The sequence below is a fragment of the Grammomys surdaster genome, unplaced genomic scaffold (assembly GCF_004785775.1).
Source record: "Grammomys surdaster isolate TR1022 unplaced genomic scaffold, NIH_TR_1.0 172, whole genome shotgun sequence".
Classification (NCBI taxonomy): Eukaryota; Metazoa; Chordata; class Mammalia; order Rodentia; family Muridae; genus Grammomys; species Grammomys surdaster.
In genome coordinates, this window is record NW_021604620.1 from 1243026 (window position 1) to 1255352 (window position 12327).

Below are 12327 nucleotides of genomic sequence, written 5' to 3' on the forward strand. Positions count from 1 at the left end.
GATTTTGTAACTTCCAATTGTAGAGGTCACTAGTGCAGAAAGGCCAGTGAACAAACTGCTGCCTTCCCTGTGTATGGAGTCGGGGGATACACATAGAGAAGTGTAGAATTGGTTCTTCCACCCCAGCATGTGGTGGATTTGCCATTTCTCCCACAGCTTCTCTTGCCCTGGCTTCTGTCTCCCCACTCCCCTCTGTCATTCCCCTCCTGCCCCAGATTTCCACACATGGTTTCCTGATGGTGAAAAAGGAGTGAAGGGTGGAGAGAGAACTTCCTCTTCAAATCTCCTGAGGGGGGCAGGATGGGAGAGAAGGGAGCTGATGACCTGGCCCTCTCTTTTTTCTTTTTTCTCACTGCCATAGTAATGACAGCCCCTAGGGGGAGGAAGGAAGGGGTTAACCAGGCAGGAGGCTCTTCCATCAGAGTCTGCCAGGTAGTTATATAGGCAACCTGATCCCAGTGGCCTGGTTTTCCATAGACAACGTCCTTAACCCTATAGATGGTGGGGTGGTCATAGGGTTTTTAATTCTGGCCATCTCACATTGAAGGTGGGTCAGTCATTTCTGTAAAAGACAGACGTCTTTTTCTTTTCCACATGAAGTCCTTGTCTGGTGCTAATTTACAGACCTTGATCTAACACACGACTCGGGTGGAACTGGGTGGGCCCAGTTTTAGAATCAAGACAGTTACAAATAGAGACACAAAAGGACAATACAAACAGAAATGTACCAGTACAGTGTGAGAAAAAGAACCAACATTTGGAATGAAGGCCTGCCTTTCAAGGGGGTTCTGTGTGGCAGCAGTGAACTGCCATGTTCTGTCAGAACTACCAATGGGATCAGGGATCAAGTTCCTTTCAGACGGATCTCCAAGTCCCCTTCAGGTGGGTCAGAGACATCTCTCAACCTGCTTGGCACAGCTCCACTGGTACAGCCAGCTGAATCACCTGGGCCTCCAGAAATTGGCTTAAGCCACTCAGAGTTAGATTGTCTAGGCATACAGGAGCACAGAACACACACAGGCAGAGTGCTTACTTACCCACTGGTAGTCAAACACTAAATGTCTCAGGCACTTCCTGAACAATGCAACAAAAGGTTAAGTCTGAAAACACTACACAGAGACTACCACTCACATATGCAATTTACAAGGGTGTTTTTATTTTGCAAAAGGAAAAAGCCTGCACACAGGGGTCAACCACTTTCAAAAATGGTGATGATGACAAAGATGCACAGACCTTTTTATAGGGAATGAGGGGAATTTAGCTACGGTTCAGTAATCTAAAACTTCATTGGTGGGTGCTAGGGATGCTACGTGGGTCAATTCTGGTTGGCTGGTGTCCAGGTGGTCAGTGGACTGCATTCCTGTGTCATGAACATTTAACCACAGGGTAAGATATTCAAGTCATATAAGGCTGCCCAGCACAGATGCCCATCCTAAGAGAAGATGTTTCTCCATCTCTGTGGTTACCTCCAGACTGTTCTATGGAGGAGTGATTTTATGGCCTTGTTCCTAGAGTTTATGGCCTGTTCCTAAGGCCCAGTTCCTGGGACTGATGACTGGGGGGTTTATGGTCATCATAACCCCCCATATGGTTCCTGGAAGGGATGACTTTCCTTTTGGAGTCAGGCCTGGGCCTAAAATGAAGACTGTGTCGGCCTCTTGTTCTCATTTCACCATTTCAGAGACTTTGGGACAGACTTTTTTCTAATTATGTGTAGTGTGTTATAGTGCATACCTTTAATCCCAGCACTCAGGAAGTAGAGAGGCAGGTAGATCTATGTGAGTGTGAGGCTAGCCTGGTCTATCTACATAGCAAGTTCCAAGCCAGCCAGGGGTATAAGCTACGTAATGAAACCTTGTCTCAAAAAAAAAAGTAATAAAAAAGTGTGTGTGTGTATGTGTGTGTGTGCGCGCGCGTGTGTGCATATGTGTGTTATCATCTTCAGCAGTAGGCTTGCTAGAAGTAGACATCCTGGCTTGTGTTCTTAGTATACCACTTTAGCTTGTGTAGTTTGAGAAGACATCTCTGTAGTGGCTTGCTTATACAGCACAGTGCAGTGAGTAGCATATTGCTTTTCCTCCAGGATAACTGGATTTTGCTTTTTATTTTAATTTTCAGTAAGTTTGCAAAAGATGAGAGTGACTTTATCAAACTTGGATACTTGTGAGAGCTCCTTCACACCTCTGGTGGTCATAGAACTCGCCCAGGACGTCAAGGAAGAAACCAAAGAATGGCTCAAAAACAGAATCATTGCCAAAAAGAAAGATGGAGGTTAGTAAAAACGTTACTCTGCCAGCTTGGTCGTGATAGCGGCTGATACGATCTGCAAATGTGTTTTAGGTGCTATCTCTGGGCTCTGTATGACCTATTGGGGCTTGAAAGGAGATTTTCAGTCAGCACTAGATCGTGAGCCCTGTTAGAGGCTTTCCACATGTTTCCAAAGGCCATGCCTAACGCAGTTCCCAGAGGGAGTTTGGCACATGGTAGGAGCATCATAAATACATGTCATGTGAGCAGACACGACCTGCTGAGCACCATGGGTCACTATGATGCCAAGGAAGGGACACATCTGATCTCTGCCTGTGAACACTGCCCAGGTGGAGAAAACAAACCGTGATTTCTAGACATTGAGTGACAATCCCGTTACCTGATGAACTGTCAGAGCAGTGTACCATACACATGTGTAAAGTGTGCATGCAGTACACACATGTGAGGTATGTAGTACACACATGTGAGGTGTGCAGTACACACATGTGAGGTATGTAGTACACACATGTGAGGTGTGCAGTACACACATGTGATATATGCAGTACATACATGTGAGGTGTGCAGTACACACATGTGATATATGCAGTACACACATGTGATATATGCAGTACACACATGTGATATATGCAGTACACACATGTGAGGTATGCAGTACACATGTGTGAGATATGCAGTACACACATGTGAGTCATCATTCTGCCTGCTATAATACATGAAGGCAGACGAAAGGGTTGGGGACACTTTGACACCATGTTGTGGGATGTGGGAGATAATGACAAACACTGGCTTAGACCTCTGTTGAAGAGCAACAGGAGCTTGAGCTGGTGACAAAGCTGAGGGCTTTGGATGAGCAGACAGCCCCTAGGACACACAGAGCCACTAGCCATGCCAGCTGAGGCCTTAAGCCAGTGATGGTGACTGTAAGTTGATGCCTTAAGAATAGATTTTTGGATAAAAGTGGAAATAAAATGTTTTTAAAAGTAATTGAACCAAAGGGAAAGAATAGTTGCCTGTATAAATTTGAGATGTTTTCAGTTAATCGATCTGGAGCCTCCTCCTCACATTTCTGTGATTTCAGAGTAGCTGCTATGGGTCCTCAGCTTCCTTTGCTCTGGTCCTGTGCCTTCAGGGATATTATCGAGGGAGAGGGGACAGTCGCACTGCCCCACTTGGGCAATTGTAGCAGAAAGCACTCTGGATCCTCAGGGGAAAGATGTGTATTTACTAGACCACTTTTGATTTTATTGTCTCTGACCTCCTGTTAAAACCATGGTAAACAAAACAAAACAAAAAGAAAAACCACCAACCAACCAAGACAAAAAACAAAAACCAAAACCAGAAGGACCATTTTTAAAAATACAAAATCCTGTAGGATCTGATGGCTGAGAAGCAGGTTGGCACGCTAGAGACCCCAGAAGGGGAGGACAGCAGGGCTCTGAAGACCTGCAGGCTCTGCACAGCAGTCACAGGGTGCTGCCACCCAGGGTCACTCTCACTTCTGTGGAAAGCTAGAGGAAGAGTCCACTGGGAAGGAAGACACCATTCTCCTTTCCTACCCCCGGCCTCACATCTAATATACTTTCCAAAATGCAAGAACAAAACTTCCAACAATCCAGGGGACATTGAATTTCTCAGGGGCATCCATTCAGGACAAAGAATGAGCCAGAGAAACCAGGGGATGGTCCAGGAAGTGACCTTTTGAGGCCTCTATCCATTAAAGGACATGTGGATGATCCCGCCTCAGCTCTCAGGATGTCAGCCCCTTGTGGTCCCTTTCTTAAACAAGAGCCAACGGGAGGAAGACTGCCCTGTGTCCGACATAGGAAGACAGTGAAGCCCACGAAGAGGAAGCAGACAGAAGCTACCACAAGTGAAGAGTGTGTTGGAAGACAGTCTTGTGGGAAAAGCAGCTTTTACAAAGTGAAGCATAAAATTCCAGGTGAAGAATCACCCAGTGGCTGAGATGACACTGTCAAGGCCTCCAAGAGCAGAGAGCAAAGCTGGAGGGCAAGGACAAGCCCCAGCTCAGAGGTACACACCAGTCAGAGGGCAGGGAAATGAGAAATCAGCAGACAGACTCTCAGGACCCATTCCGGCGTCCAGGGAGAGGGTATACCCTGTGTCTAGCTACACCAGTGAAAGAAAGTTCCAGAACCCTGGAGATTAAGCACAACAGAACTTCCAGGAAAAAGAAAACAAAACTAGGTCCAGTGCAAAGTATCTCAGAAGGATCCAGTGAAACAGTGGGATCCTTTGTTTCTGAAGGAAAGGGCTGTAGTCTAGAATTCTGGACATCCCTAGTCAGCAGTGGAAAGTCAGACTACAGAGAGGCTCATGAGTAAAGCTATGGGCAGGGTTCCCTCATGTCAGTGTCTCAAGGGGAGACCTAGCCAGAGCACAGAGGATAGAGCTGTCAGTGTAGACTAGGCAACGGTAAGTCAGAGACTTAGGTGAATGAGAGCAAGTGAGGAGAGTCAGCTGCCCGGCCCTGCTTTTAAGACAGTGTTGGCATCATGTCCTCCAGGAAGTTACACCAAGTCTGTCCTATACTGCGGCCTTCCTCACACTCAGAGGGTCAGCTTTGCTTCTCTATGCAAAACACAGAGCTGGGACTTGACGGTCTAAGAGGTGAACTGGGAAAGGACACACGGAGCCCAACAGAGTGTGTGGGAAGCTGGGGAAGATGGGACTCTTGTGCAAAGGAACAGCCCAACTCCACAGAAGCATCCGGCAGAGGAGCCTGCTCAGAGGGCAGGCCGCCTTACTCCCCACCTCCAACTCAGCGGTGCTCCAAGTGGGGGAGGGGAGATGGGCCAGTGGGGGAGGGGAGATGGTCAGTGGGGGAGGGAGTGATTGTCATGTAAGCAGGAAGACTTCTTTTTATCTCTATTATCTGCGTTAAAAAGCTAGGCACAATGGTATATGTCTGTAATCCCAGAGCAGAGACTGCAAATACCAGATGACCCTGGGAGCTGCTGGCCAGCCAGCCAGCGTAGCTAGACTGGTGAGTGACAGGTTCAGTGAGCGGCCATGTCTCAGAAAATAAGGAAAACAACTGAGGAAGACAGTGGGCATCGACATGCACATGTGTGCATATCAACACGTGTACGTAGCTACACATATCCACACATCCATAGCTACTCACAGCCACACACACGAGAATTGACTTCTGTCCCCTACCTCCTTAGATTTCTTTTTACTTGAATCATAGACTTAAATCGTTTATGCCAATATAAACCCTGCATTTTTATAGATTTTGATTCACTGAAAGTCTGTGTCTGTTTTGTTCTATACTGCACTCTCTGTGTTTGGCAGGTGCCCAGCTGTTGTTTAGACCACTGCTGAATAAGTGTGAGAAAGAAACTCTAGGAAACCAGAATCTATACCTTGTGGGTGCCTCAAATGTCCGACTGTTACTGGGGGCAGAAGCAATAGGCCTGGTGAAGGAATGTACGGATGCCGCCATGCGGGCCTTCACCTACAGAACCCGCCACAACTTCAAAGGCTTCCATGGTAAGCGGCAGAAATTTTTCCTACCCCAGTGTGTTTTCTGTAAAGCATTGTTTGATCCCTAGATCAGGTGCTGCATAGCACCACATAGTCGATATCTAGGCTCGGGGGCTTTGTCTCTACTGGATTACTCAGTTCTGCATCTGGGGCACAACAGTAGCCCATGGCGTAAGTAAATGAATGGACAGGCTGTAGAGGGTTCCTGGGCTATAACAACCCTCCCTGGAGTAGGTAAACACAGAACGTATACCTTATTTACATTGTTCTAATTTCAGGAATGACTGTACATGGGCCCAATAGCAAATGTAAGAGTTCATTAACTTGAAAGTTCAGTTCCTGAGTTTTCTGGCTTCTGATACGGTGGGATGTGGGTGTCTCCTCAAATTTACTGGCATCTCAAAGAGAGTCTTCTGGAGAGAATAGGGCCTTGGATTCTCTGAAGGGAGATGCCTGTTTCAAGTGCACTGGCTCCTGGTGGAGCTTTTGGAGTTAGGATGTGGAATTAGGCCTCTTGGTATTAACTCACTGTAGAACGTTTTCCCTCAGTGACATGGTGGTCTGGGTGACATTTTTCTCAATAAAAAGATTTGTCTGTCAGAACTGCTGTTTTCTTGCAGACTTTATTCTTCATGATACTTGGTTCTAGTCTGTAGTAATGAGTCAGTTTGAAGGGGCTTTCCCTTTTAAGTCAGCTTGCCCAAAAGGTTAGAAACATTGTTAGAGTTCGAGGATGTGCAAACTCACACAGCATCATCCTGCCATCTTACCTCCCCCATGGAAAACATCCTACAATTAAAGAGTGCAGCCTCTGGCTGTAAGTAAAGCCAGGGCAGTGTGTGCTGCTGGACTGCTGTGGCCGGAGGAGCAGTGAAACGACCGACCGACCGACGGGAGGCTGAGTCAGAATTCAGAGAGGTACCGCCATCATCCTAAAGCGCTTGGCCACCTGTCAATTTTCCAGTTTTGTACTTTGACTGCTCTGTAGGTTGTTTCTGTTTAGTGGCATTTCTATAACCATAAGCATTACAATTTAAGCATCACAAATCTCATGTTGCTACTAAGAAAGTAACCAGAAAGTTTTCTTGAATTTTAGATAACAATAATGACTTCCTCACCATGGCTGAATGTCAGTTCATTATTAAACATGAACTTGAAAATCTTAGAGCTAGAGACGAGAAGATGATCCCTGGCTACCCGCAGGCCAAACTGTATCCCGGGAAGTCACTGAGTAAGTCACTCTCAGCTTGCCCACTCTTAACTCTCTTTGTTACGGGTTCTTGCAGTGTCCACGGCATGTGCTGTTGTGTGCCTTTGGGATCTTTGGATAGGACAGTTTCTCATTTACATTTTTCCACAGTACTGATTTTTTTGGACCCCAGGTCTTTCACCTTTCGCCTGCATGTGATAATACTGTTTCAGGTGCCGGTTCTCTGCCTGCTGCCTCCTCCTCAGCCTGTGTTTCTGAACCCACGTGACTCTGTCTCCCAATCTGTCTTTCCTGGGATGCAGATTTGCCTTGGTTTGATGGCATTTTTCCAAAATTTAATCTTTGACCTTTTGTTTTAAAAATATTGGTGTGCTTTCTCAGGATGAATTATCTTGACTTTTTAAAAGAAACCTTCCCCCCATTCACTCCCTAAAGTGAGCTGCAACCGTTGTTCTTGTGTCTGGTAGACTGTATTCTAGATACCTAGATCATTGGAGACGTTCACTCTTTAGTATGGTATTAACACACTGCACTCAGGCGGTGGTGGTGCACACCTTTAATCCTGGCACTTGGGAGGCAGAGGCAGAGGCAGAGGCAGGGGGACCTCTGTGAGTTCAAGTCCAGCCTGGTCTACAGATTGAGTTTCAGGACAGCCAAAGCTATACACACAGAAAAACCCTGTGTTGAAAAACAAACAATGTTTTAACACTTCTTATGTAAGGTAAGCAGACACTTCCCTGGGGCAGGTTCCACATGTACGTTTATTTTTCCGAGAGGAGGATTGTGAGAGGAAGGGAGACATAATGTTTCAGTATCTGAGTTTGAGGACTGAGTGAGGTTTCGTTGGATCTCCTTTCTGTCCCAGGCTGCTGTCTCCCCAGCATTTCTTTCTGAGAGGCATTGGTCTAGAGGACACTTTGTTAAACAGTGGGGACTGTGCATAGACTCTTAACTGTTGTTGCAGGATGCTTTGCTCATCTAGGTTTCTAGATTAACTCGAGTGTTTTCCTTTTCTAGGTTGCTTGGTGTCCCACCACGAGTCTGTCTTCATATTGATGAGTACCTAATACGTTTCCTCCATTGCTTTAGTCATAGAGAAAGTAGGAGTGGCCCAGGCGTGGCTGTCACATCACAGGTGTCTGTGTCTTTGGGGATGGACACACCAAGCTGCTTCCTATGCTGCTTGTCTCTGAGTCACACACTGGCTTTGCATGAGGTCATCTTTATCAGGGTTGGAAAAGCACCCACTCTGCTGCTTGGTTTAGACTGTATGTTTGTGAGTTTATCAGACTCTGCAGTGTCGGACAGGTTGTGAGGTTTCAGCTCTGTGTCATCAGTGTGTGAGAATGTGTTCTAGTGTGAGCCTATTCTTACCTCCCGCTAGTGAACTCTAACTATCTTAACTCCCGATGAACGCCACCTACTGCTTTTTTAAATGATAGGACTATTTTATTTATTTATGTTGTATTTCTGACCATTTATTTCTGTTTGTCCTAAAATTTAATTTTGCCATTTACTTTTTGAAAATCATTTGTATTTTGTTTGTTTTCTTGATCAGTCATAATCCTAGAGATTGTTGATTATGGGGATTTTATCACGTTTCCAGCAATTTGCTGTCTGTAAGGTGTGCTGTTTGCTCGCTTGCTCTTTGCCTTGTAGCTTTATTATTTGCTGCATGAAGATTTTTGGCAGGTTTCCAGTACAGACTGTATCTTTCACAGTTGCTAATTACTATTTGTTTCCTTGTTTAGTGTTGGATAAGGTTGAACTCAGTCTGTGTGCCTGTTTTTATTTACCCTTTTGCTTTTAGCTCCGCTGAGGGTCATTTTAGCTGCATCTGGTGTTAGAGTTGATGTTTTCCATGCAGCCCAATCTGCAGACTTTTTTTTCCCTTAAGGGCTATTTCCTTGTTGATGGCATTTGCTTCTGTGGCTCTGGCGGTCAAGCCCTGGGCTCCCCACACACCAGGCAGCCCTCTCCCTCTGAACTGAAATTTGGATAGATACTGTTTATTAACGACCTACTACTTTGTATTGGGCTGTTTGATTTGGTGTTGTATTTCATGTTGAAATTGCCTTTTTCTGTGCTTAAGAAAAAATTTCTCCCTCCTGGAGTGTCTCGTTCCTTTCCTCTTTTCAGTGAAAAAGGCTAGGCAATGACTACTTTAAAAAATATATTCAATCAAGTTTAATGTGACATTAAAATATATCCAATCAAATTTAATATAACATTTTCCTAATTTTTTTGACTTCATTTTCTATTTTTAACTTATATCAAAAGTTAAAAAATTATTTTCTCGCCGGGCAGTGATGGCACACGCCTTTAATCCCAGCACTTGGGAGGCAGAGGCAGATGGATTTCTGAGTTTGAGGCCAGCCTGGTCTACAGAGTGAGTTCCAGGACAGCCAGGGCTACACAGAGAAACTCTGTCTCGAAAAAATTCTTTTCTCTTTATTTCATTAATTTTTAGTTGTACAGAAAATGGATGTTGTGATCTTTTCCTACGTGTATATTTCTGACTTCATGTTCCCTCCTCCTTGACCTCTCATTGCGGCTTCCTCCTCCTGGTCGCTCTTCATCTGAAAAGTTCCACCTTCTGCTTTCACGTTAAATTTAGATCTGAATATGAGAGAAAATAAGAGATATTGTGTCATTGTTCCCTGCCCCTCCCATGACTCTTTGCTGCCCTCTCTCCATGTTAACCTCTCCCTAACCCATTGCTTAGCGGGTCCGAGGGCTATACTCTTGGAGGCTCTACTGAAGTGGCTACACTTGATACATTTCTCCACAGTCCTCTGTAGACTGGATCATGGAGCTGACCCCAGGACTACCTTGGGGCACAGGTGTGGTGCTGTGGGGACAGGTCCTGTGTGGAAGCAAGTCTTCTCATAGGGAGCAAGCTCTTGGTGCTTGGCCAGCTCAACTGTGTCCATCATTTGGGGACTTCCAGATTCCTGGACTTCTTGATGAAGGCTACCAGAGCTCTGACAAACCTCAGTGTTCTACGTCGTGTGACCTAAGTGCTGCCAGCCAAGGGAAAGACTAGACTGGCTTTTGTCAGTTCGTCGTCATATAAGAAAGACGGCCATCATTTGAAGAAGCATTTCCACAACTGCTTTTGAAGACTTGGCAGTATTGACTGTGTTCTAGAGGTGTAGTGTGTGTGTGTGTGTGTGTGTAGGGTCTCTTATGCACCCTCTGCAACATCGACTATCCTGAGCCTATATACAATTTTTCTCACCCGTGTTTCTGTCTTTCCCGCTCTGTGACTTTGTTGATTTGGAAGTTGTAGTCATTTCATGCTTTCCCACATTGCTCTTTGGAGCTGTTCCTTCTGTTCTCTCAGCTCCTGTTTGTGTTTTAATTTTGGAGATGTGTTTGCCGGGATCTCTTCTCTATATCAGCTTTTCCTTGCACGACACTCACAGCAGAGAGACTTCCTGACACTGTGACTTCTGGATACTGACTTGCTGACACAAGCTTCCCACACTGACCTCCTGCTGTTACGTCTCTGCTGGTTTTTTGCTTTGATTTCTCGGTTTCCTCGGTTTCCTCGTCATGTATCGTTACCAGTTTCTTTGTGATTAGTACTTATTATTGTTTTTGTCTTGGGTTTTTGAGTCAGGAGCTCAGTCTATAGCCAAGGCTGGACTCAAGTTTGCAGCAATCCTCCTGCTTCAGCCTCCCTAATGCTGGGATTACAAGTATGATATGCTGTTAATTCACTTGAACGAAGCCCTGTTTTCCCCAGATTGGCAGTTTGGGCTGGTAGGACATGGGAGGAAGGGAGGGTCTCCAGCAAGAGGCAGTGGTGGTGAGAGGTTTATACTCTGTCCTGCGGTGAATTCCCGTGAGGCAGCTGCATTCTGTAGAGCACTTCTAGGGAGCACTGTTCTTGCAGGACTTGCCTGCTGGCCTCCATTCTGGTGGTAGCTAGCACGGCACTATGGCTGTGCACCAAGTCTTGGAGGCAGGTCCCAGGAACCCTGGAATAGGACCACTGTCTGCCTGCGCCATCCAGGTCCATCCAGGTTTTGTTTACCCTCTGTTGACCTTAATGGCTTTGTTTTCTGCTTCATGGTTTGCATTTGTAAATTTTGGTTTCATAAAACTTTTTTTAAAATGTTTCTGGTTTTTTTTTGTTTGTTTGTTTTTAATTTTGTCTCACGAACAAGTAAGTCTTGGTGTCTCCAGCGCTCTGGGTAATCAAGTACCCCGCATTCTTTATCAACAGAATGTTGATTGATGCACTTCTAAAAGCATCTGTGTAGCCTTTCTCAGTCATCTGGCTGTGAGGCATGTTCCAGATACATCTAGGTGTGCTCCAGTACAGCACAGACACCCCTGTACAGCACAGAAGCAAGGTCCTGGTGCTGCTGGAAGCCTCTTCTCTCTCTGTTCCCCTGTACCAATCAGCCAACCACGTCAACACGACCAGTTCTACCTGGAGTTTGCACACTTCCTCTGGTAGGGCTCACTGGGAGTGTGCTCTTCCCTAAGCTCAGCCTAGCTTCCTGTTTGGTGATGTCATCACAGCTCTTATGTGTTTTCCTTTTATTCAGCATGAGTTCTCACTAAAGCTGAGAGATGATACTATGCCTGGGATATTCCAGAACTGAGATGTGAAGAAACCTTGTTTCTTATAAGGTTAGGCCAGCTCAGGTCCTCTGTTACAGTAACAAAAGAACAGGCTAACCGATCTGATGTCTTTAACATCACATGGCTGTGCTTTAGAAGGCAACAGCATCTTCTTTAGGACATCCTCTGTGTGTAAGGACAGACAAGGTGGAGGAGGGGGAGTCTGTCCTTAAAACCACAATCAGGAATGTATGTAAGAATATTCAACCATTGAAATATGTGTATACTAGATAACACACAGCACACATGCACATACAAACACATGCACACTGAGTCTGGCTACATGTTAAACAGGTTGGAAAACAAATGAGAAACACAAGAGACATAGGTATCTCTGGATGTAGCCCTGGTCCAGTTTGGATGGAAGTAGCCTGTTTACCATGATATCCAGCAGCCACAGGGAGTGATGGGTTGTTCTGGCCATCCCTTGCGGTGGAACCCTCCCTTCCTCAGCTTTCTGCTGTCTAGTCAGATCCAGGAGGAGTGGCCAGCTGCTCCACATTGCACAGAGCTTGTCAGGAGTTCTGAGATCCCTTTCCTTTTTAGGTGAACACATCATGTCAGCCAAAGGGAGCAGTGCTGTTAGTGTTGCTGCTTTTGCTGCTACAGTGTCCTTCAGACCAGGCCAGTCTTCCTTCCCTTGGATAAGATATTAATTTGTTTGCTAACCATCCAGTGGCTCTCATAACTCACTCCAGCATGGA

General features: G+C 45.7%; 1 protein-coding gene across 2 annotated transcripts in view; it reads left to right on the forward strand.

Moving 5' to 3' along the window:
• The window catches only part of Ano10 (anoctamin 10), a 107502-nt gene that overhangs the window by 11660 nt on the left and 83515 nt on the right, over window positions 1-12327 (forward strand). For both annotated transcript variants that reach the window (XM_028767417.1, XM_028767418.1), the window contains exons 2-4: window positions 2119-2271; window positions 5584-5781; window positions 6872-7006. In XM_028767417.1, the coding sequence (XP_028623250.1) occupies window positions 2133-2271; window positions 5584-5781; window positions 6872-7006 (472 nt within the window). In that variant the 5' untranslated portion in view covers window positions 2119-2132. The remainder of the gene's footprint in view (window positions 1-2118; window positions 2272-5583; window positions 5782-6871; window positions 7007-12327) is intronic.